This window comes from Elephantulus edwardii, unplaced genomic scaffold, assembly GCF_000299155.1.
Source record: "Elephantulus edwardii isolate Elephantulus edwardi_28Jun2011 unplaced genomic scaffold, EleEdw1.0 scaffold00270, whole genome shotgun sequence".
Taxonomy (NCBI): Eukaryota; Metazoa; Chordata; class Mammalia; order Macroscelidea; family Macroscelididae; genus Elephantulus; species Elephantulus edwardii.
The window spans coordinates 2,658,197-2,683,386 of NW_006400020.1; the positions used below are offsets into that span (position 1 = coordinate 2,658,197).

Genomic DNA, 25,190 nt, shown 5'->3' on the forward strand with positions numbered 1-25,190 from the left:
TATAAAAAAGAGTTGGATAGAGCAGGTAAAATGTGGTACAAAACTAAAAAAAAACAACAAAAAAAACATACAAATGGCACGTTTACTGCTCTGATAGAGACAAGAGCATCACTTGTCATCACTCGAACCTAGACCAAAACTCACGCTCCTCTTGTGTTTAACTTGTAGCCAAACAATAGACAAGTCTAGAAGATAAAAACAACAGGGAAGCGCTCAATCCTTAGAAATAATCAACTTCATGAGATCAAAAGACAGCATATGTGCAAAGATCAAATGCAAAAGGTAGGAAGGGGTAGGGTAGGTAGGAAGGAAATGAGGGGAACCTGGTTATGTTGTGTGAATTTTAAATACCCTAAAACAAAATGTATTTGGATAGCTGAATGACTGGAAAAAGAATTTGCTGTCTGTCAAATCACAGTAAAGAAATAAATAAGTCTGATTACACTGAAAAGCCCATTAAACAAAGAGTTCACAAAAAGTTAAAAGAAGGGATGTGAAAAGTCAAAAGAAAAAATATGTATAAAACCAGATGTCATGTGAACACATTAAGATCTTTTCAATTTAAAAAAAAAAAGCTACCAACTAGTATCAGATAAAATAGAGTATGAAAAGAAATCTCTGGCCATGCAAATGGTCGGTGCCGCAGGCTGTAAACTAAAATGTTAGAGAGTCAAATTGGGACTGGTCATCAAAATAAAAAACCAGCCACAGAAAAGGCCATGAAGAACAGTTCTAGTCTAGCACACATGGGGTCACCATTGAGTTAAAATCAACTCAACACCAACTGGAAGTACAGATTTCAGAAACAGATAGATTACCAGGAATGAATGAGAACATTGAACCATGAAGAGTTGTATAAGGAAGATCAAGTTTGTATGGTTCGATTGCATCAAAAAGCTGATGGAATTTTCTTTTAAAAGACACAAATAAAACAGGTGATTTCAACATTCTTCTAAATAACAAAAAATCAGTAAGGCTTTTGAAATGACTGGAATAACAACTGTTTCAGTAATCCAGTGTTGTGGTAACAAACTTATCATAAGTAGGTGGCTTTAAAGAATAGGAGTTTTCTGACAGTGTGAAAAGTTATCTCTACAATAGAAATGAGACATGTCTATTAATGTTTCCCCTTGATTCTGGTGATTATTTTCAAATCTTGGTATCACTAATAACTTTATTCCCTCGATTTGTCTGCATATATTATGTTCTCTCTTTTTTAAACTTAGAACTATTTAGATTTGCTCTTGTTCTTGTTACCTCATAGTGAATATATGAACAATAGACCTGAAACCTGTCCTCTTTTGTGTCATCCTTATCATGCCAAACACATGTGAGCCCAACGCTGCAGTCACTGTGTTAATCCACCTCATTTAGGGTCTTCTTCTCTAACCCTCCACCTTTCCAAGCATGACATCCCTCTCCTAAGAACAGCCTCTCCTATCAGTATGACCAAGTTATGTCAGATGAAGCTTCACCATCCTTGCCTCCAAAGAGCAGTCTGGTGGCACCTCCTCCAAGACATTTGTTTGTCCTTTTGGCTGTCCATGGAATATTCAGCACTCTCCTCCAACACCAGATCTCAAAAGCATTGATTCTTCTTCTGTCATCCTTACTCATTATCCAGCTTTCAGATACATAGCAGGTAACTGAAAAAAAACATGGCTTGAATCAGGTGCACCTTAGTCTTTAATCTGACTTCATTGCTCTTCAGGACTTAGAGGAATTCCCAACAGCAGATTTTCCCAATGTTATATAGTTCTCCTGATCTTATGATGCTGGTACCAACAGTGTTGATCATGGATTCAAGTAAGATGAAATTGTTGACAATCTCAATCTTTTCTCCATTTATCATGTTGCCCACTGGTCCAATGGTGAGGATTTTTGTTGTCTAAGTGTTAAGATGTAATTCATATTGAAGGCTGTAGTCCTCGATTTTCTGCAGCAAGCACCTTAAGATCTCCTCACTTTCTTCAAGCGAGGATGTGCCATTTGCATAATGCAGGTTCTTGATGAGTTTTTCCCCAATTTGGATGCCACATTCTTCTTTTTAAGTTCAACTTCTGGAATGATCTGCTCAGCATACAAACGAGATATACAGCCTCATACAATAACTTTCTTGATTTTATACTATGGGGTTTTCTCTTGTGTTCCAACAATAGCTTCTTGGTCTGGGTACAGATTTCACATGAGCACAATTGAGTGTTCTGAAATCTTCAATCTTTTCAATTTTAGCTATAGTTTGTTATGATCCACATAGAAAAATGCCTTTGCATCGTCAAGTAAATAAAACACAAACAAATTCTTCAGAATATTCTCTGCTTCAGCTAGGATCCATCTTACATCTCAGCAGCGATATCCCTTGTGCCAACGCCTCTTCTAAACTCAGCCTGAACTTCTGGAATTTGTCAATGTACTGTTCTAGCTGTTTTTGGATGATCTTTAGCAATATTTTCTTACATGGGATATTACTTATATTTTCTAATTTCTACATTCTGTTGGATCACGTTTTTTGAGCAATGGGGAGAATTACAGATCTATTTTAGTCAGTTGGCCAGGTAGCTGTCTTCCAAATTTCCTGGCATAACATCCTAAAATATTTCAGTGTCAACCAATTCTTTTTGGTACAATGACTGCGTATTCCCTCCATCATCTCTGGTATGACAAATTAATACAGAAAAAGAAGAGTCTAATTTCCAAACATAGTCACATCTACAGGTAGAAGAGCCAGGATATTAATATCTTAAGCAGCAAGGTTCAATCTAAAAACAAGTATCAATTTAACCTAATTGAAATGTGTACGACATACCACCCAACGACAGCTAGATACACATTCATCAAAGTCCACTGTATTCTAAGACATCTAAAAATTATGTTCAAAAGGCTTAAAATCACACAGAATATACTCTGTTAACATAATTAAGGTATGTACTAAAAATACAAAAATATCTATAATAATTAGGAAGTAAACAAGGAAATTTTAAGTTAAAATACAGTCCAGAGACTTCTAGTTTCTGACTCAAAATGTAAAGAGTTTGAAAATCATCATGCCTGTAGTCCTAATAGGAAAAATCTCAGAGAAATTGAAAGTGAGTATTTAAAAAATCAAAGAAAGGTTGTCTCCTAACAACTGGAGAGAGAAGCATATAGTGAGTACAATCTACCATCTGAGATAAGAAGAAAGTGTTTGCCATAGAAAAAAGTTGAAAGAACAGCAAAATAGCAAGGATAACAAGAGGAATTTAAACTGGAAACACAAAGAAGAGGTGGGATGAATAATTTCACGTTCTCAGGATCAGGAACTCACAAAATAAAATGATTATCCAAATTGTTGAAGTCAATTTATTGTATAAAATTTCACAACAAAAAGTGAGTGAATTTATCTCCCCAATAAACATCATTCAATTTACAATAAAAAGTTAAAAAAGAAAAGATGATAAATAGCGTATCTTTTTTTTGTTGTTATGTGCAAGTAAGTCACAGCTGACACTTAGCTAGCCTTTCACTGGATTTTTAGAAGCAGCAAACTACGAGACAGGAATGCCCATCTTTCTTCTGTGGAGAGTTGGTGGATTCGAATTGCATGTCTTTGGGTTTGCAGCACAACTCTTTACCACTAGGCCACAAGAACTGCTCTATACAGAGAGTGCTCTATTGGCTTAGTGTTAAAGATTTACACTGCCAACTGAAAGGCAGGAGGTTTGAATCCCCCAGATGCTCCATGGGAGAAAAATGGACTATCTCGACCCATGTAATTGACAGCTTCTGTAAACCCATACACACAATCATTAGGAGTTCTAGCAGCATGTTATGTGTGAGGCTGCTGGCCAAAAGAGTGGAAGCTTGAATCCACCAGTATCTCCAAGGGATGAGGCAGTTTACTCCTGAAAAGATCTATACACTCAGAAACCTAAAGAAAAGTGGTCAGAAGGTAACATCGGGGAAGCAATTGTCACAGTGCCATTCCTGTAGAGGCTTATCGCTAGATGTTGTTGCTGTTGTGTATCATCGAGTCAAAATCAAGCCATAGCTGACCCTTTAATGGGTTTCAAACAAGTAAGTCGCAGGGAAGAAAAATGTCCATCTTTTTCCTGCGGAACAGTTGGTGGATTTGCATAATTCTGCACTGGCAATGCAATTCCTTACCACTAAACCACTTGAACCCCCTGTCTCAATATGTTGCTGTTTAGTCAATTTCTTCCTTCAGCTTCCATAGTTTAATGTATAACTTATTATGGAGTAAATGGGTAACACTTTCACTCGGTGAACTAACTTTTTACAAAGGTGTGTGTGCTAGAAAGTGTGCTAGAAAGCTAGTCACATTAATGCAGTGCATCTGAATCCCTACAAGACATAAAAATTAACTCAAAATTGACCAAACAGATAAAAGTGTAACACCCACAGGAGGACATGTAAGTGTAAATTTTCATAACCCAGGAATAGGAAACAATTTCTTAAACATGTCACTAGAGTACAAGCAAAAGAAAAGTTTAAAAATTCATGTGCTACAGTGAATTAATTTTTCAATTTAAGTTTTTTAGCCATTATCTTTTCACTTTCACCTCATGGCTGGGTTGCTGTTGATGTTAGGTGCTGTCAAGTACAACTTTCAGTTACTCTAAGAACCACAGACCTGAACTCTGTCCTGTCCTGTGCCATTCTACTTGAACCTATTGCTGTAGTTACTGTGCAAATCCATCTCGGTGGGAGTCGTCCTCTCTTTTGCTGATCCTCCATCATTGCAAATATGATGTCCCTTTCATGTAGAAACATGCAAATAAGGTGTGCAGACTACTAATGAAGAACTGCTCAGCTTGGCCATCTCACTAGGCTTGGATGGAGTAGGTTCACAGGCAGAAAAGAAGAATGTTGGTGGCATCAAGGAAAAAAAAAACAGAGAATGCAGCCTGATTAAGGTCACATTACTGCATTAGATGGAGACGCAGACTAGACCAGCAGTGGCCAAAGCAGCAGAGAACTAAAGACGAACGTGAGATAGCACTGAACTGGAACTGCTTCCTCACTGTGCCAGCACCCAGGGCCTTTGCCTAGACTTACCAGAAGGCTGAAACATGATGCCGTAATTTGCAAGACTGAAAGAGCTTTTTAACACTAGCACAAAGTTGGAAGTCTAAAGGTCAAAGGGCCTGCACATATACCTGAGAAGCTGTCCTGACTAGAGGGCTGTCTCCAATCTGAATTGTAACCTGTTACTTCCCATTTAAACCCTGTAATTGTAAGTACTGTCTATAAGTTCATTGTAGCCAAACCCAGTAGCAATTGTAAGTACTGTCTATAAGTTCATTGTAGCCAAACCCAGTAGCCATTGTAAGTACTGTCTATAAGTTCATTGTAGCCAAACCCAGTAGCAGAGCAGCAGACCCTGGAGTAGAGGAATGAGGGCCTTGAAAAAGAATTGGAGTGGGAATTAACAGGTGGCAGCATGGAGTGCAGGACATGCCTGCACCTCATAGGAATCAGCTTTAGGCTGTTGATATTTCAGGTAAGAACTCTTCCCAAGCATCCTTCTCCAAGGAATAACCTTTCCTAGCAATATGCCCCAAGTTTGTGAGACAAATCTTAGCCATCTTTGCCTCTAAAGTGTACTCATGCTACCTTCTCCAAGGTTCTTTTGCAGTCTGTAGGATGTTCAGTGCTCTTCTCCAACACCCTATATCAAAGGCATCAGTTCTTCTTCTGCCATCCTTAGTCACTGCCCAGCTTTCATATGCATAACAACTGACCGAAAAGACTATGGCCTGAATCAAACAGATCTTAGTCCTCACAGACATCACTGGTCCTCAATAATTTGGAGAGGTCTCTGACTACAGACTTTCTCAGTGCAAACTCTCAACTGCTGGTACTAAATGTATTGACGTGTCCTGTAGAACTTCTGTGTAGATTAGGTTTCCCCTTTTGATCAGTGTCTCTTAAGTTTAGTTGTGCTGTCTCCAAGGGAAGGTGACGTGTCCTGTAGAACTTCTGTGTAGATTATGTTTCCTGGATTCAGGAAGATAAAGTTGTTAACTGTTTCTCCATCTATCATGATGTTACCTATCATCAGTTCAATGGTGAGAATTTTTGTGATTTTTACAATGAGATGTAATTTACATTGAAGGTTGTATTCTTTGGTTTTCTGCAGAAGCACTACTAGTTCTCCTTACTTTCAATAAACAAGGTTGTGTCATGTGCATAACACAGATTACTGATTAATCTTCCTCTGATTCTGAGACCACGTTCTTCTTTACAGAACTCAGCAGCAATTTGTTTAGGCGCTCCCTGATTAAATCAAGCTTGGAAGCAAGAGTGGCATCCACTTCCATAAATAGCTTGCCTCCGGAAACCCTATGAACCTGGAGAAAGGATGAAACTCATGCATCCAAGTGTCGAGGACTTTTGTTCAAAGGGTCGCTATGAGTCGCCTACGACTGGATGGAACTGAACAACAACAACATCATATAGATTGAACAAGTATACAGAAAGGATACAACTGTCACACACAACTTTTTTCATTTTAAACCATGTAGTGTTCCCTTGCTCAGTTCTTAAAATAGTCTCTTGTTCTAGGTATATGTTTCACATGAACATGATCAGTTGATCTGAGATTCCCATTCTTCATAATGTTAGCCATAACTTGCTATGACTCACACAGTCAAATGCCTTTGCAAGGTCAATAAAGCACAGACAGTTTTCTAAAATTCTTTGCTTTCAGCCAGGATCAATCTGACATCAGTAATGGTAGGTATCTCTGGTGCCATGCCTATTCTAAATCTAGTTTGAATTTATAGCAGTTCTCTAGGTACTGTTCCAGCAAATTCTGAATGATCTTCAGCAGCATTTTGACTGATATTAATATCATTCAATAATTTCCAAATTCTGTAGGATCACCTTTCTTAGGAATGGGATCAAATACAAATCTCTTCCAGATGGTCAGTTGATCTCCAAATAAACCGGCATAAACTGGAGAGCACGTGAAGGGCTGCATCTGTTCAATTTCTACGGCCTTCAGTGCAGCTTAAAATTATCTGACAACACAACACACTAATAATGTCTAAAGGTGAGAAGCAGCATTCTCCTATAGATTTATTTTCATTTAAAAAATCAAAGGAAGTACCGTACTTTCTCCAAAATGTCAGAACACAATAACAAGTCAAAGAGCCTACATGTAGGAAAGATTAATTTATATTTTAGTTTTAGTGTTGTTAACAATTTGTATAGAGACCTAAGAAAAATAGATCTGAATCCTGTCATACGGTGCCTCATTATCCCTAACACACGCGAACCAATTTCTGAAATCCCTGTGTCAATCTATCCGGTTGAGGGTCTTCCTCGCTTTCATTGACCCTCTACCTTTCCAAGCATAATGTCCCTCTTCTAAGGAAACAGTCTCTCCTAGCAACATGCCTAAGGTATCTGAGACAAAGCTTCATTATCTTTGCCTCCATGGAGCACTGTGGCTTCACCTCCTCCAAGACATACATATCTGTTATTGTGATCATTCATAGGATATCCAGTACTGTTCTCCAAGACCTCAACTCAAAGGCATCAATTCTTCTGTCATCCTTATTCACTGTGCAGTTCTCACATACATAACAAGTGACTTAAAAAATCATGGCCTGAATCAGGCACAATTCAGTCTTCAAACACAATACTGCTACTCAGTAATCTAGAGAGGACTCTCAATGAACTTTCTCAGTGTAATACGTCTCCCAATTTCTTGACTGCTGGTAACAAAGGTATAGACTATGGAGCCAAATAAGATGAAATCGTTACCAGTTTTAATCATTTCTGTATTATGCTGCAGAAAGTTGAAGATCAAAAGATCTTAAGTATAGTGAATCACATTTAAAAGTACATTAAAATGCAAAGAGAAATACAATCTACTTCTGTTCACTTCTCCGGTAGCTTCTGAAATGAAACAAATAATTTAGATATTATCAATGGATGGTAGCTTATACAATGGACCTATCAATGTAATATCCTTAAGATCTTTTATCTCATTTATTTTTATTTTGTAATACTTCTAACCACCTGCTCCATGGGAGAAGGATGGGCAATCTCCTCCCTTGTGATTAACCTGCTTCTGAAAACCTGCTGGAGGGTCAGCTATGGTTTGGTTCCAACAAACAAAAAACCAGTTATTTAGAACAGATTAACAAGTATAAAAAGTAACATATACTCATGTATCCAACAAATTTTAACACTGTGCTATCTCAAACATTCAAACAAATTACTTTTACAACTTAAACTATTTCAGGGAGGTTCATTAAAATGTCAATGAAAATGTACAATAAAATAATAACTTGTGATTCATACTACTATACTTATTAAACTTGCTTAAAAGAATTCAATACTTACTAAAAATGCCTAATAGCTTCTGGACTTAACTTTTTGGAAGTGTCACTAAACTATAATCTAACAGAGTGTTGAATATGAAAGAATATACTTAACAATTACCTATTTCTCATATCCAGAAGTCATACTTTAAGCATATGTTCATTCTACAGAATAACTATCAATTCAAACATTACTCTCTAGGGGAAAATAATTCCTAATGTAACTAGGGGGATAAACAACTCATTAAAACTCAACTTGGACAAACTCCAGGATAAATTTAAAGAAGCAGAAACAAGTAGTTCTTAAGTCTATAGTAGCAAAGACTGGAAATGCCTATGTCCTAATTAAAAAATACTTTAAAAGACATTGTTCATATCATTTGCTGATAAATTTAACACAGAGCTGATGACATTCCTCAACCACCTTGGCATTTCTATAAAGAAAATTCCTTTTAAATTTTTAAATAAATATGGAAGTAGGACTTACTACTTGATGCCAAGAAATTAACTTAAACAAATCCATTTGCGTTCATAGGCAAACCATAAAAATTTTGCCCTGTACGTACTTGGGGTACAGTCATCTATTCTTATAAAATCAACACACCTCGTAGCAATTGAAAGAATTTTCTCAGCAACAGCTGGTTCTAAAGATTTATATAGAATCCCCAAATGCAAAGTTTGAACCTAAAAAGTGGTTCCAAAAATGTATTTTTGTTATTACTCATATCCTGTACAGTAAAATAAGATTAGTTCACTGTTTCCAAAATAAAATGACTACAAAAACTTACTAAGATTTGAAAGCAGTTAAAAAGCTAAGAAGAATATATTTACTTCTATAAACAATGGCTTCTACTTTAGCTCTACAACACATCAACACTCCATGTAAAGAAAAGGTTTACTAAAGGAAGATTAAATGTGCAGTTCGTCTTTCCTCCCTACAGTTTTCACTTAAATTCCTACAAACCACACTGTCCTTGAGTATATGGTAACCCATAACAATTCCTGAGTAGATCCACCCAAAAGGGCTGCCAAGGCACTAGATAATTTCAGCAGCAGATGGCCACATCTTTCTCCCATGGAAGGGCTGTTGGCTCCAAACGTTAACTTCTGGGTTGGCAGCCAACCACTTCAACCACTGCACCACCACAGCCAGTTCCACTCATAGTATATAACCAAGAGTTGTTTTAGGAGTTATATTTAAGAGTTATTTTAAGAGTTGACCATATACACTGTTGGTGGTGGTGTTAGGTACTGCTGAACTGGAACCAATTCATAGCTGTCCCACTAGCCACTTTTTGAGAGGTTATAAACTGTGCTGGAGGAGAATGCTCCTCTTTCCCCTACAAATTCAAATTCTCCTTCCTTTGGGCTCCTTCTAAATTCTTATGTTGTTGCTGTTACTGTGTACCAGTGAGTCTGAAATGACCCACAGCTGATCCTCCAGCAAGTTTTCAGAGGCAGCAAATCACACCAGAGGAGACTGCCCATCCTGCTCCCACAGAGCTGTTACTGGATTTAAGCTGTATGCTTTCAGGATTGCAGTGCAGCTTCTTAACACTAGGCAACCTATAAATCTCTATCAATTTTACCTATTCATACATATTTATAAGGTAACTGGGGGCTTAGTGATAAGGACCTGCGTTGTTCACCCAAAAGAGTATGGTTCAAAGCCACCAGCTACTCCACTGGTCAGCTACGGGCCAGTTCCAACTTGATGGTACACAACAACATACACATACATATATACACATGACATATATGTCCACATCTATCCATTGAAAACCCAATGGAACACAGTTTTACCATGACACACATCATTAACATGAGCCAGAACTGACTTAATAGCAACTAGTCTGGTTGTTATTGTTGTGTACCATCAAGTTAGAATTGGCTCATAGTTAACACTCCAGCAGGTTTTCGGAGGCAGTAAATAGCACGAGAAAAAATTGCAATCTTTCTCTCGCAGAGCAGCTGTTCGCCTCAAACTGTGTGCCTTCAGGAATGGCAACACAGCTTCTTGCCAGTAGGCCACCAGAGTGCCTATGTATGTATGTATGTATGTATGTATGTATGTATGTATGTATGTATGTATGTATGTTGGTTTTTCACTAGCTGGTCAGCTCTTTGTTGTGAAGCATGGGTGAAATACCATCTTCAGACTTTCAGTTAATAGCCAAGTACATTAGCTACATCACTCAAGGAACTCTTTATGTCATTCAAAGCATCTCATTTAAGTCATTGCTTTTGAGTCAGCACCAACTCATAGCTGACTTTCCAATGGGTTCCTGACATTGTAAACTGCATGGGATGAGACTGCTCATCTTTCTCCCTGGGATTCACTGGTGAATTTTGCCTAGACTTCCTGATTTCCCTTCGATACAACTGCTGTTGTGTGCCGTTGAATCAGAACCGACCCACAGATGACCCACAGGTGCGTTTTCATAAGCAGTTAATCCTGAGATTGCTCATCCTTCTTCCGCAGAGGAGCTGGTGGAATCAAAATGTGTGCCTTGAGGACTGCAGTGCAGCTACTTACCATTAGGCCACCAGGTATCTCTCTAACAACATTGTTGTTGTTTTTGTTGTTGTTATGTGCCATCGAGTCGCTTGCAACTCATAGCGACCGTATGTACAACAGCCCTAAACTCTGCTCTGTCCTGTGCCAATCGCACCATCTCCGACACACCCATCCCATTACCCCAGTCACTGAATCAATCCACCTCATAGGGGGCCTTCCCCTTAGGCGCTGTCCCTCCACCCTACCAAGCATGATGTCCCTCTCTAAGGACCGGTCTCTCCTCACAACATGTCCAAAGTATGTTAGACAGAGCCTTAGATTCCTTGCCTCCAAGGAGTAGCCCGGTTTGACCCTTTCCAGGATGAATCTGTTTTCCTAACAGTCCATGGTACCGTCAATACTCTTCTCCAGCACCACAGCTCAAAGGCATCAATTATCCTTCTATCCTCCTTAGTCATTGTACAACTCTCTGATGCATAACAAGTGATAGCAAAGACCATGGCCTGTATCAGGCGCACCTTAGTCTCCAAAAAGACACCATTGCTCTTCAGTACTTTGGAGAGGTCCCCAACAGCAGACTTTCTCATGGCAATACGTCTTCTAATTTCCTGGCTGCTGGTGCCGAGGGTATTGACTGTGGAGCCAAGCAAACTGAAGCTGTGAACAATCTCAATCTCTTCACCATCCATCCTGATGCTGCCAAACTGGCCCAGTGGTGAGAATCTTTGTCTTCTTGACAGTGAGCCTCAATCCATATCGGAGGCTGCAGTCCTTGACCCTCTGCAGCAAGCGCTTCAGGTCCTCCTCAGTTTCAACAAGCAGGGTTGTATCATCTGCCTATCGCAAATTGTTGATAGAACTTACACCAATGTTGACCCTACATTTCTCCTCATAGAGCCCAGCCTCCCAGATAATCTGTTTTGCATACAAGTTGAAAAGGTATGGAGACAGGACACATCCCTGGCATACGCCCTTCCCAATTTTGAACCATGCAATGTTTCCTTGCTCTGTTCTGACGACTGCCTCTTGGTCCAAGTATAGGTTTCTCATTAGCACGATCAAGTGTTATGGGATTCCCATTCTTCTCAGAGTCAGCCACAGTTTGTTATGATCCACACAGTCAAACGCCTATGCATAGTCAATGAAACACAGAGAGACATTCCTCTGGTACTCCCTGCTTTCAGCTAAGATCCATCTAACATTAGCTACAATATCCCTAGTACCACGACCCCTTTAAACCCAGCCTGGACTTCTGGAAGTTCTCTGCTGATGTGTTGTTCCAGTCGTTTTTGGGTAATCTTCAGTAGAATTTTGCTTGCATGTGAAATCAATGACACTGTTCTATAGTTTCCACAGTCTGTTGGGTCACACTTCTTTGGAATGGGAACAAATATAGATCTCTTCCAGTCAGCTGGCCAGGTGGTTGCTCTCCAGATTTCTTGGCACAACTTGCTGAGCACGTCCAGGGCAGCATCTGTTAGCTGAAATACGTCAACTGGTATACCATCTATTCCCGGGAACTTATTTTTTGCTATTTCCTTCAAAGCAGCTTGAACTTCTTCCTTCATCACCATAGGCTCTTGCTCATATGTTGTTTCATGAAATTCTTTTGTGTTTGCCAATTCCTTTTGATACAGTGACTCAGTATATTCTTTCCATCTTCTTTTAATACTTCCTGGATCATTTAATAATCTGCCTAAAGCATCCTTGATTATAGCAACTAGAGGTTTGAATGTGTTCTTCAGTTCCCTGAGCTTAAGAAATGCTGAGCGAGGAACATTAGAAGGCAAAACTTGGGGGTATGCCTTGTTATATAATGAGATGACCAACCAATGAGGTCTGCTGCTTTTGTAAAGCAGTCGTAATGTATCGCTAGTGTGCAGGTGCCTGGCAAAAAGGAACAATTGTTAGTACTAAGTTGCTAGTGTGTAACTTGGGAAAGGTGCATAGGACACTACTCATCCAGGCTGCTCTTGGGTCTTGTTATGCCTGCATTAAGTGAATGTTGCCTTTCCATAAATGAACAGTCTCAAGGGAATATATTTCCATTCAAGCACATCACATAAAAAAATGGGAAACTAAGAGATCTGTGATTAATATCAAGCCTAGCAGTAACCCAAATGATGTGTACAACAGTTTTTTTTTTTCTTCTTCATTGAAAAGTTTCTATTTGTTGCAAGGAGAAACTAGCCCATCTTTCTCCCACATAGAATCTGAAGGATTGGGTCAGCAGTACAACTCCTTACATTAACAAGTACAGTATTCTCTTTCAAGTACTACCCAGTCTTAAAGTCTGCTTTTAAGTTACCTCGGCCACATTTTCCATGAGTTTTTAAGCCAAAATGTGTTGTATATATTTCTTCATAAGTAAAATCTCATTTTTCAATTCCAAATTATAAAACAAAATAAATTTGTGGTTTTGTTATGATTGGCAAATTTAACATAACCTGATTCAAGAAGAAATTGAATTAATAAATATTTGATTAACTGTCCTAACCATTTTAATGTGTTCATATGAAAAGCACAGATATGCTCATTTATTGTTTATAAATCTAGGCCAAAGTCAATTTTCAATGCCTCCTCCCACCCAACCCCCAACCATATCCTGTGGCAGTTCCAAATGGACAATTCAGATGATGTGATGTCTCTGAGCACCTCCTCTATCTCGATCAGCCCTTCAATAAATACATGGAAATTTGATTTTGCCATTTAAATCCAATTCTAATGCTACCTATTAACTGTAATAAGCTGTACTTTCTCTAAATGGACAGGACATACACCTTGAACCTCAATTTTGTTTCATATATGCCTCCTACATGAAATAGTAAGTTTTTACACCCAGAGAGTCTCTTTTCACATTATCCTATGCCTTTTTCCCCAGCTTCATCATATGGGATTATGCTTAACATAATTAAATCAACCAAAAAATAAAAAGAAAATTGTTGTTGAACAGCTGACTGGAACTCATGGCAACTCCATGTCTGTCAGAGTAGACACAGGTGTCATAACATTTTCAGTGGCCGCATTTTTGGAAGTAGATTTCCAAGCATTTCTTCCAAGGGGAGATTCAACCCTCTAAATTTCTTATTAGCTATTGAGCACATTAACTGAACCACAAATAGTTGATTACAACAAAATACAATGGACTCTCTGAAGGAAAACGTAAAATTGAGGAGGAAAAATTTTTAGAAGACACTCATTTTAGGAAATTACATGCTATGAATCAGAGAGCTGAACAATGATAAGGATGACAGAAAAAGAACTGATGCCTTTGAGTTGTGGTGCTGGAAAATAGCACTGCACTGACCACCAAGAGAGCAAACAGGTCAGTCTTGGAGAGGGTGAAACCAAGTTTCTCCTTGAAGGCTAGGATTTTGAAACTCTTTCTCATATACTTTGGGCACATGACCAGAAGGGACCAGTCCTTGGAGAAAGACATCATGTTTGAAAGGGTGGAAGGACAGTCCAGAGGAGGAAGACCCTGGATGAGATGGACTGACTCGATAACTTGGAAAATGGGATTAGGTGTTTCGGAGTCAGTGAGACCAGCTCAGGACAGGACTGGCTTCAGATCTGTTGTACGTAGGGCCGCTATGAGTCGCAGATGACTCAACAGCACATAACAATAACCCATATTTAAGGCTATTGCCTCTGATGTTCTGTAGCAAGTGCTTCAAGTTTTCTTCACTTTAAGTAAGGTGTATAATCTGCATAATGGAAAATGTTGAGACGGCTTAGCAAACCCTAGGTAAGTCAACCAAAAATTTAAAAATAAGCCCGTTGCAATACAACTGACTGAAACTCTTGGCACTCCCATGTGGGTCAGTGAAGTATGTGCCAGCATTTTCAATGTGAATTCCATCACAACATAAAAAAACCCCAAAAATCCTCATCCCTGGACCAATAGATAATTATTGTGATAAAAAGATCGACACTGTCAACTATTTCATCTTACTTGGATCTATAACAAACAACCATATGACAAGGCAGTAAAGAAATCAAAAGGCCTATTGCACTGAGGAAATCTACTGTCAAGGACCTTCTTCAAAGATCTAAAGAACAAGGATATCACTTTCAAGATTGAGGTGCACCTCATCAAAGCCATGTTTTTATCAATTCCTTCCTAGGCATCTGGAAGTTGGACAGTGAATTAAGGATGAGAGAAGAAATATCAATGTCTCGGCAATGTGATACTGGAAAAGAGCACTAAACACCCCACAGGCCAACGAAGAACCAACTAATCTGCCCTGAAGGAAGTGCTCCACAATGCTCCTGATGGCAAGGCCGATGAAACTGCATCTCACTTCAGGAGGAACCAGTTCTTAGAAAGAGAAAAAAATCGCACTGAGAAAAGTGAAGTGAGTGAGCAAAACAGAAGACAAACTTAGTGAGGAAAACAGAAAACCTTGACAGCAATGGATTGAGCAGGACAGGGATCATAAAGTCAGTGTAGAATATAGGCTTAAGCTCAGATCTATTGTTCATAAGGTCACTATGAGTCACAGCCAATTTGATGGCACCTAACAACAATTACAGGGTCCTATTTTATATACTCTAAAAAGTGCATAAACCAGAGGAAGTTGCACTGCTAAACTAAAGGCAGAGCATTTCAGGTAGGCCCATTCCACCAGCAGTTCTGCGGAAGATATAGGGCAATCTCCTCCTATCTGGCTGAAGACTTCTCAAAACCCTGCTAGGTCAGGTATGCTTCAGTTTAAAATCAGTGGAAATTAGAGTGTTTTAAATTAAAATTACAGATTAAAAAATAAGTAAATACCTAAGACTTATGTAACTTAATACTATCACAAAAACCAAAACAAAATACACTGTCTTTAAGACAACGCTGAATCACAGCAACCCTCTGAGAGCTTTCAGAGTTTGCAAATCTCTACAACCCATCTTTCTCCCACATAGTTTCTGGTGAACTCCAATCACCAATCTTTTAATTGTTGTTTTTGTTAATGATTGACATCAATTCGAGAATGACTCCTGATGACCCTAAGAACAAAAGTTCATAGTTTCCAGAGGCATGTTGTTTAGGTAGTGGATGCTACTCCAGCTTCCAATCGTTCAATTAACAGCCCAATATATTATTCATTATGCAACCAGAGCTCCCAACATCATTCTATACAACAAAAATTAATAATCTAAAACTGCATGCCAAAATACAGATGAAGCTCATAAACATTATTTGGAGTGACAAAGGAAGTATATGTTTTATGATTTAACTTATATGAAATCCTAGAAGAAACAAAAGTAATCTATGTTACTAGAAATCAAAAGAACAATTAAATCTGGGAGAAAGGAAACAGTTGTAATTAAAAGCATGAAGCTTCTGGAATGCTGAAAATGGTCTATTTCTTGATCTTTGATTTAGAAACAAGGCATTTCAATACAAAATATCTAAATATATATCCATAACATATATATACTTTTTCATATTATAGTATTCCACTAAAATTATTAAACTAGACTTAAAATGTTCACTGGCTTTGAATAAAATATTTAAAGTCAAAATGTATCTGGGATAAAAAATTATTACCATTCTAAAAGGTTTTTAAATACAAATTTACATAGGTTATATAACTCATGTTGCTCTTAGCTGACCTCAAGTTGCCGATAACTAAGAGCAACTCTCTGGACAACAGATCTGAGCCTTGCCCTATCCCACATCATCCTCACAACCTCTGCCATGCTCAAGGCCACTGCTAGAGTCACAGTGTCAACTCACCTTGTTGAGGGTTTTCCCTCTTTCTCTCTTCCTTTCCTTTTATCTTAGTGAGGGTCTTCCCCTCTTTCTATCTTTCTTCCTTTTATCTTATTGAGGGTCTTTCTCTCTTCTCCATCACCCTTCCTAGCATAATCTGTTTCTAAGGACTGCCTCCTCCAAAAAAATGAGAGACAATCATATCTGTTAACTGGAGCACCATAGTACATGCCTGCTTTTTACACACACACACACACACACACACACACACACACACTTAAATAGAAGGAAAATAACCCAATTTCATTAAAGAATATTTTTTTAAAACATGTATTAACAAACCTGATAGAGTAAATAAAATTAGTATTAAACTTTATGCATAGGCAGTTCAAACTGTAAATATATTTTAAAGTGTAAAGTGATTTACACAGAGCTTAGATTTTCATTGCAAACCCCAACCACACTACACAGAATTTTTTAAAATGAGGCGTCTTTGTTGAGAAAGATTAGGCTACACCAAGAAAGTATATTAGTAACATAATTAGTAACACACATACACATACATCATCATATACTTAACAAAAACTGAAATATGAACATTAAAAATCCAGATGGAAAACTTAGTGTAGCTTAAAGAAGGGGATGAACAAAATGTTCAAGTCATGATTTAAGAAAGTATATTAGTAACATAATTCTCATCCTTTGCATGAATTAAACTCTTAGCACTCATTTATTCTTATTAATTCAAGTATCATAAATTTTATCCACTTCAAACTGTATTTATTTAATTAAGCTAAATTTACTAAATTTTATATTTATTACTTTCCGTTTATAGCTACTAAGATTAAAGTGCATTAAAGTAGGATAGTTTATATTTATTTAGAAACCAACTTAAAGCAAACATTGCAAGCAATTATTTCTGTAAACTATAGCAAAAATTACTGAAATAATGAAAAAAGTAGTCTCATCTACACAAAGTAGGTACACTGTGAACTGGTGTTTTCATTTTCTAGAGTAAATGTCTGTAGACATATTTTAAGTTACATTTGACAATATTTATAGTAATCCCTATATATTCTTAAAGTAAGTCTTAATAAGTAGTGTTACATATTTAAACAATTATTTTCATGTAAATGCTATTACATATTTTTAGTATTTTACATATTTTAAGACAATGTTAGTCATTTCCTTATAATAAATTACATTATTGTTTGTAATGAAATTTTTATCTTACTACAGTAATAGATAAGTAAATCAGCACTGGAGGAAATAGTTTCCAAATATATATTAAAGATGATCTAGGCATATAAACTGTATTTATAAATTAAAAGATACCCCAAGATGCTTCTTGAAAGTTCAAAACATAGAAACTGGCTTAAACACAATATCCTATACAGATGCAAATAAAAATCTTAAAAGTAAAACCCATCATTCAAAACATAAATGATATGAAAAATATAGGTGCAACTAGATAAGAGAAATTAAGAATTATCCCTTAAAATTAATTTAATATTACAAAGGAACTGATCTCATAATTTAAGATTGTTACTTTCATTTTTATGAAAGTAGGCAAATTTCTTTGAAAATATGAGTATTTAATTTCATTTTGAAACTTTATAAAGGAATACATTTTTAGATAAAACATTCATTTTAGAAAAAGTTATCTAATTTTTTCTATAATATTGATTTTCATAAATAACTACAAAGCATATCCTGAAAAAATAAACTTAAGAAAGATATAATCCAAAAATGTTAAGTAAAATTTAAAATTATGCAAATATTTCATTAGAAAATAACTTCATTTCTATAAAACTCATTTCCCACATTGAATTTTCTTTACAAATCTATGTAAATTTTAGGAAATAAGAAAAGAATCAAACAAAAGAATACATTTCTTCCAAAACGTAGCTACTGCTTGCGTTCAATATTCTAACAATGTGTCACTGGCATACTTTCTTATTCAGTATATATAAATACATAAGAATTGTACGTAATAGACCTTGATATAAACTTGCAGCTTCTTATCTGTGTATCTCCCTCAAATCTTTACCTAAAAAAAGAGGTTCCAATTTCAGTCTAACGCAGCATTTTACTACAGCAGATCATGTATTAATAGTTAATAAACAAAAGCTTTTCTTATCATAAAATATACTATGAACTAATATATTTCATAGCTAAAAAGAAGCTTTTTTATATAATTCTAGGTATTTTCCTCAAATACTTTGTCTAGAACAAATTGGCCTAAAAGAGATAAACTGAGATTTTTTTTCACTCCTAAAATGATCAATTAAAATTAACATTAAAAAGTACATTTTAACGTATAACACTCACCAGCATGTGGGAAGTTTGAGAAGTTTACCATAAAGAGCAGTGCTGAAAGAGGGTATAATTGGTACAGGTAAACAGTAAGATCCTTTACAATCCAAAGATGTCAGTCCTGCCTGGAAACCAAATATCTGAAACAAAAAGATCCAAATGTTCAGAAACAACGTTTTTAATAAGCACGGGATGAAATACGTCAGTTTCAATTTGCTGTACAACAGCTGCACACTAAATATGTTCCAATGTCTTTTCCACTTCCCACACGATCAACATACTCTATAATTCAATTTGACATTACCTAAATCAGAATTAAGAGATTTAAATATACAATATTTGTTCCACATTCCTGAAATAGCACTACGCTTTCTTACTAAGTTAAAGTTACACATATTATTTCTATTTGTTATTCTCATTTTTTGCTTCATTGTCTGATAAAATGTGTATACTTTCCTTGTTTATGAACAGCTGATTCAATTTTTTTACACTGTAAATATGAAATAAGCATTAACCACTAGAACAATCATAAAAACTCAGTATTTCCAACTTGCATTATATATAAACACACAGAATAATCATTTATATCCCAAAACATTGTCTTTCTTTTTCTTTCGGAAAATTATTGTGGTGTTTAAATTTTTTTTTTTTGGTGCTTAAGTTTTTAACAGATCATATTCAGTACATGGCACATTATTATTCTTCCTCTATCTACCCTTATCATTAACAGATCATACTAAAATAAGTATTATTTAATAGTAAATAATACTGCATAAGTATGCTTTTCTAATTCCTAAACATTGTAGTTCCCCTAAAAGAAGAAACAATACCACATTTTATATGAAATATAGCAGAGAACTAAATCTCAGATTTTTCTCTAGTTATTTCCAATAAAAGACAAACATTTCACACCACAATGACAAACAAAGATACAAAACTTACTGTTTTCTAATCATGTTACAGTTTCCTAATCATATGAGAAAACAGGTTCATCTTAATATTAATTTTAGTTGTCTTTTTTTTTTATTCCTAAGTTTTATAAAGTATTGAGTTCCATATCTCTGTGGATTATTTAATATTAACTGTGAAGGTGTACCTTGAAATATACTTTAAATTTCTTCTTGACTAATTTTCTAAAAAGTTTCTTTTTTTTTTTTTATGTAGTAACTATAAAATAAAGGGAGCTCTGGTGGCCTAGTAGCAAGAAGTAGCACTGCAATCCCAAAGGCATGCTGCTCAAGGCCACCAACTGCTCCACAAAAGAAAGGCAATTAATTATATGCCTCTGAAAACCAGCTACAGGCTCAGCTTTGAGTAGGTTTTGAATCAATGGTACACAACAACAACATCATTCACCAAACCCTACATGCAAATTTTTTGGTCTAAAATCATATTTGGAAACAAAATCATTATTAAGTGTTAAAGGAGCAAATACAATGTAAAGCAGACCAGTCAGATTTTTATTCACTTCATATAGTGGAACTGTCGCCTGACATCAATATTGTCCATAGCATGAAACAAACAACAACATAATCGGATATGCCACCCTACATGCTTCTGCTCCTATTTTTACTAATCACTGGGTCAAATGTTCATTCCAAATTAACAGCCTTTACTCACAAATGTGGGGTTTACTGCGGAAATATACTGGAGAGTGGGGAAGGCAAAAAATATCATCCAAGTCCAGGTTTTCTCCATCAGTCCCAATGCAGATTAACAAAGCCTCAATTAGTAACAAGTCCAGGTTCAGTTCAAAAGCACAAATGCAAGAAGTCTCTGCACACTTTATCTCAGAGCAGTTGTAAATCAGCTTTTCCTTCAATCATCCAGCAAGCAAAACCTTTAACTATGGCCTTTATCTTTAGGATTCCTTTAGTTACCTTGCCACAATCTATTAACAATCTCTCCACCACCATCACTGCCCTCTCACAGAGTGTGCAAATGTTCTCTTATATTGGTCTCAAAGCTGTCAATTATTTGAAAGACCATATGTCCACAGATAAGGCAGCTGGAGATCACTGTTCCCTCCCCAAAGAGAGGCTAATGCAATAGATAGAAAATCCAATTTTCAAGGATTTTGACACCCTATTAAGAATTACATTTTCTGAGAAAACTGTATGATATTTTCTGAGAGAGAAAAAAATTCTGTTTTCTGATAAAACCTTTCTGGTGATCTAGTAGTTAAGGAGTTGCTCTGCCAACCCCAAGGCAGGCAATCTGAATCTACCAGCTGTTCCATGGGACAAAACAAGCAATCTATTCTGTGCCATATACAGCCTCTGGAACCCAAAAGAGGGTCAGCTGTGAATCAGTTCTGAGTCCATAGATGATAATAACAACCTAGCTAATCAATATAAAAAAAAAAAAACAAGTTATCAATCTACTAAATCGGATGAGTCCTGCTGGGAAAGATGGAGGATCAGAGAAGAGAGAAAGGCTCCCAAGAAAACAGACTGACACAGTAACTCTAACAATGAGCTTAAGTACAGCAAAGACTGTGAAGATGGCACAGAGTAGGGAAAGGTTCAAATCTGTTGTTTACAGAATCACTATGATTTGTAGGCAACTCATTGGCACCAACATTAACTGGCAAGAAGTATAATAGAGGAAAAAACCCTCAGATTTGTGCCTTACATTTAAATAATCTTTAAAAATTAATTTAAGTATTTAAAATATTAATCTTGTTTGGAGTCACAGTATATACTAAGAACTGTGCAGATAATGTATAATTCCATCACTTTAAGATTCCTCTGAAAGGCTCAGTATTTAAAGAATTTCTAAATATAATACCATTTGAAACATGATTACTAAAATGATAATTTTTTTCTTTTTTTCTAAAGTTTAAATTAAAATAATCTTTTATTTCATCAAATTATTTTCCAGAAGAAACTCTCTCAAAGCCGCTTTCAATTATTTTCTAAAATGTCCCGATAATATAACCATAACCACTATTACTCCCTGTGTACCTCATGGAAATATGGTTAGAGAATATCCTCTATTGGTTGTCTACAAAACTTAACAAAAGTTACAGATCTATTATAATAACATAGAGAAACTGCAAAATCTGTAATTTTTAAAAAAAAAAACAAGTTTTCACTATACTGATATATTCAGTAGAGAAGTTTCCAAAGAAACATTAAAGCAGGCATAATTTATAAGGGCTTGTTTCACAAAGAAATGATTTCCCAAAAAGTACAAAAATTTATATGTAAAGTGTTTTATACTATTACCTATTTCTAGCAAAAGTAATCACTCAAAAACAACAAATTTTCAACTCTTCTTTAAATGACAGCAATGAGATACAATAAAATAATTTTCCAACAATCCTTGAATAATATTATAAATAGTAAACCTAGGAAAAAAAGAGAACCAGTAAAATGTCAATAAGAAAGCTAAAAGAACTGATGCCTTTGAATCACGGTATTAGTGAAGAATACGTAATACACCATGGACTGCCAAAAAGAACAAATCTATCTTGGAAGAAATGAAGCCACTATGCTCCTTCTATGAATGGATGGTGAGATTTCATCACACATTCTTTTGGAATGTTGTGTCAGAAAAGGCTATCCATGGAGACAATCATTCTAGGAAAGTAGTTTTTGTCTGACATTGTTGAGTAAAGTACAATTTATAGCAACCCTACAAACAACAGACCTGAACCCTATGCCATCCTTATCTCCACCCTGTGCCTGAAGGTTCAAGCCCCAGCACCAAAAATGCAACTGAGTCACCATCCCTGCTAAATACTCCTATCTAGCCCCAATTTTGTCATGCCACTATGGGCCTCAATTGGAGCCACAAAAGGGTGATATTTTTATGGCGGAAAACAGTTTTCACAGTTTGCTGTCAGAGGAGTAACACCCATCTCTCAGGCTGTTATACTGGAGACTGATTTGAATGCTTTTTATTTTACACAGAGGAATTCTTTCCATGTTAATTACTTTATACTTTATATGAGTATATGTTGCTTGTTTATTATGTGCTCTTTTTAGTAGAGTATTTATCTGCTGGTCTGGTGTACTGGTGTAAACTGTAGGTTGTTGTGATCCTGGAAGCTATGCCACTAGTGTTTTAAATGCCAGAAGGGTCACCCATGGTAGACAGGGTGCATCAGAGCTCCTGAATTAAGACAGACTAGGATGCAGGATTGGCTATCCATTTCCAAAATAAAAGGCCTTCAAAAACTCTATAAAGGAAAGTAGAGAGTCAGCAAAAAAGAGGAGTATGTTCAAGGAAGAAAATTTACACAGTTAACTTCAACATCAGGTTTAAACACAGCAGAGATTGTGAATAAAAGGCAAAATCAAGTACGGTTCCGTTCTGTTACACAGAGATGCTGTGAGTGAAAGCAGCTCAGCCAGACCTGAAAACAACATCCAAAGATACTTCACACATTCAAATCTGAAACAAAAGTGCTCAGCTCTGTTACATAATTATCTGAATCATCAAGAATAAATGAAACCATAAATGTAATTGCTGATAGAAGTTTTAGCTGGAGGAAATGTCAACTTGAATAGGATTACTTACAAACCATGTATTAAATGCAAAATTAAACAATTTACTTTTATATGCCCTTTCCTGCCATGGTATAACTTGCACCAAACGATTGGGTAGGAATATGCAAATTAGGTGCTTGAAGCTCATCAGGAGTTGAACATCTTGCTAATAATGTAAATTTATTGCATGGAACCCCTGTGGTGAATGACCACATAATGAGGTATATAGAATCCTCAATGAGATATATTGACAGTGATTTTAACAATAGGCTTAAGTATACCTGAGATGATGACGATGGCACAGGACAGGTTAAAGTTCAGATCCAATGTTCAGAAGGTGACAATGAGTCGTAGATGACTCAACAGCTATCTAATAACAACAATGCATAAGGATGGTAGAAGAACTGAATTTGAATTGTGGTGTTGAAGAAGAGCCCATGGACTATCAAAAGAACAAACAAGTCTGTCTTAGAGAAAATGCAACCATAGTGCTCCTAAGAAACAAGGATGTGAAACTTCATCTCCTATACTTTGGGTATGTTGTCAGGGGAGGCCAGTATTTGGAAAAAGGCATCATCAAATGCTGGGAAGTGAAAGGTCAGCAAAAGAGAAAAAAATCCTCAACAAGATGGACTTGGCACAGTGACTAGAACAATGGGCTTGAGCATTTCTGAGATATCCAGGAGGCACAGGACAGGGAAAGGTTTAAATCTATTGTCCACTGGGTAGCTATGGGTCATAGTCGAGTCAAGAGCACCTAACAATAACAACAACAGAACTCAAATGAAGATATTGGTCGGCTTTGCCAAGCCTCCAAGCTTAAAATGAGCTATTCCAGAGGCAGAATGGGGAAACTTCACCACTAATCAGACAAACAGCTGATAGTGGAGTAAGTCATTTGGACCTGAGGCCCCAGCATTGAGAATTTCCTAGATCTAGAAGAGTTGTAAAAACAGTGGCAGCAGAACCAGGAGACCAGCATGAGAAAGAAAGCACAGTGAGTTTCACAGGACCATAAAATAAGGCTAAGAGCAAGTGCTGAGTACCTTCAGGCAGAAGGCTTTCTGGTAGAAAGAGGAGCCTTCAGGAATTTGGTTAAGCTAAGATCATCGACCTAGAGAGCAAGAGAGCACTTTTGGGCCAATGTTTACCAGCACCATGGAGTGGCCCTATTAGCAGAGCTAACAAGGTTTAGGGAACTCTGATGATATAGTGATAAGAAGCTGTGCTGCAATGCCAAAGAAATGTGGTTCAAATCCACCAGCTGCTGTGTGAGAGAAGGATGGCAATCTCCTTTTGGTGATATATTGCCCCTGAAAATCCACTGGAGAGTCAGCTGTTAGTGTCAACTCAATCATAACAACAATGAGCTTAAAAACACTTGCCTAAGCAGGGCACAGGCTAGGCTGAGTTTGAGGGATAGAGAGAGGCCAACTTGTAGGTACAGCTGGGAAATGTTCTGATTTAAGACAGGAGGGGCTACACACACACACACACACACACCCTTCCCTCAAAAAAAAAATCTCGAGTCATCCCAGAGTCCCAGATCCTGTTACTTCCCCAACAAACCCATAATTTTGAGTATGGTCTATGAGTTCTACATAACCAATTTAACAAACCATCAAACTCCGTAGAGAAGAGTGCTTTGGGAGGGTCAGGTGGTGTCAGTTGGTGAAAAGGTACTGTATCTAACCTCTGCCATCTAAGGGATGATGTTGATTGTGACTTGGTCTTTCTCCTTGTTAGATGAAAAGTTCACACAATGAAAACACCACATGCGATGAAAAAATTTGCTGAACTCTACTCTAGGACAGATAATA

General features: G+C 36.8%; 1 protein-coding gene across 1 annotated transcript in view; it reads right to left on the minus strand.

Annotated features, from left to right (window-relative positions):
• VPS13B (vacuolar protein sorting 13 homolog B (yeast)) overlaps positions 1-25,190 on the minus strand; it is a 387,771-nt gene that overhangs the window by 268,749 nt on the left and 93,832 nt on the right. The window contains exon 15 of the mRNA XM_006900014.1: positions 18,890-19,014. Coding sequence (XP_006900076.1) covers positions 18,890-19,014 — 125 coding nt within the window. The remainder of the gene's footprint in view (positions 1-18,889; positions 19,015-25,190) is intronic.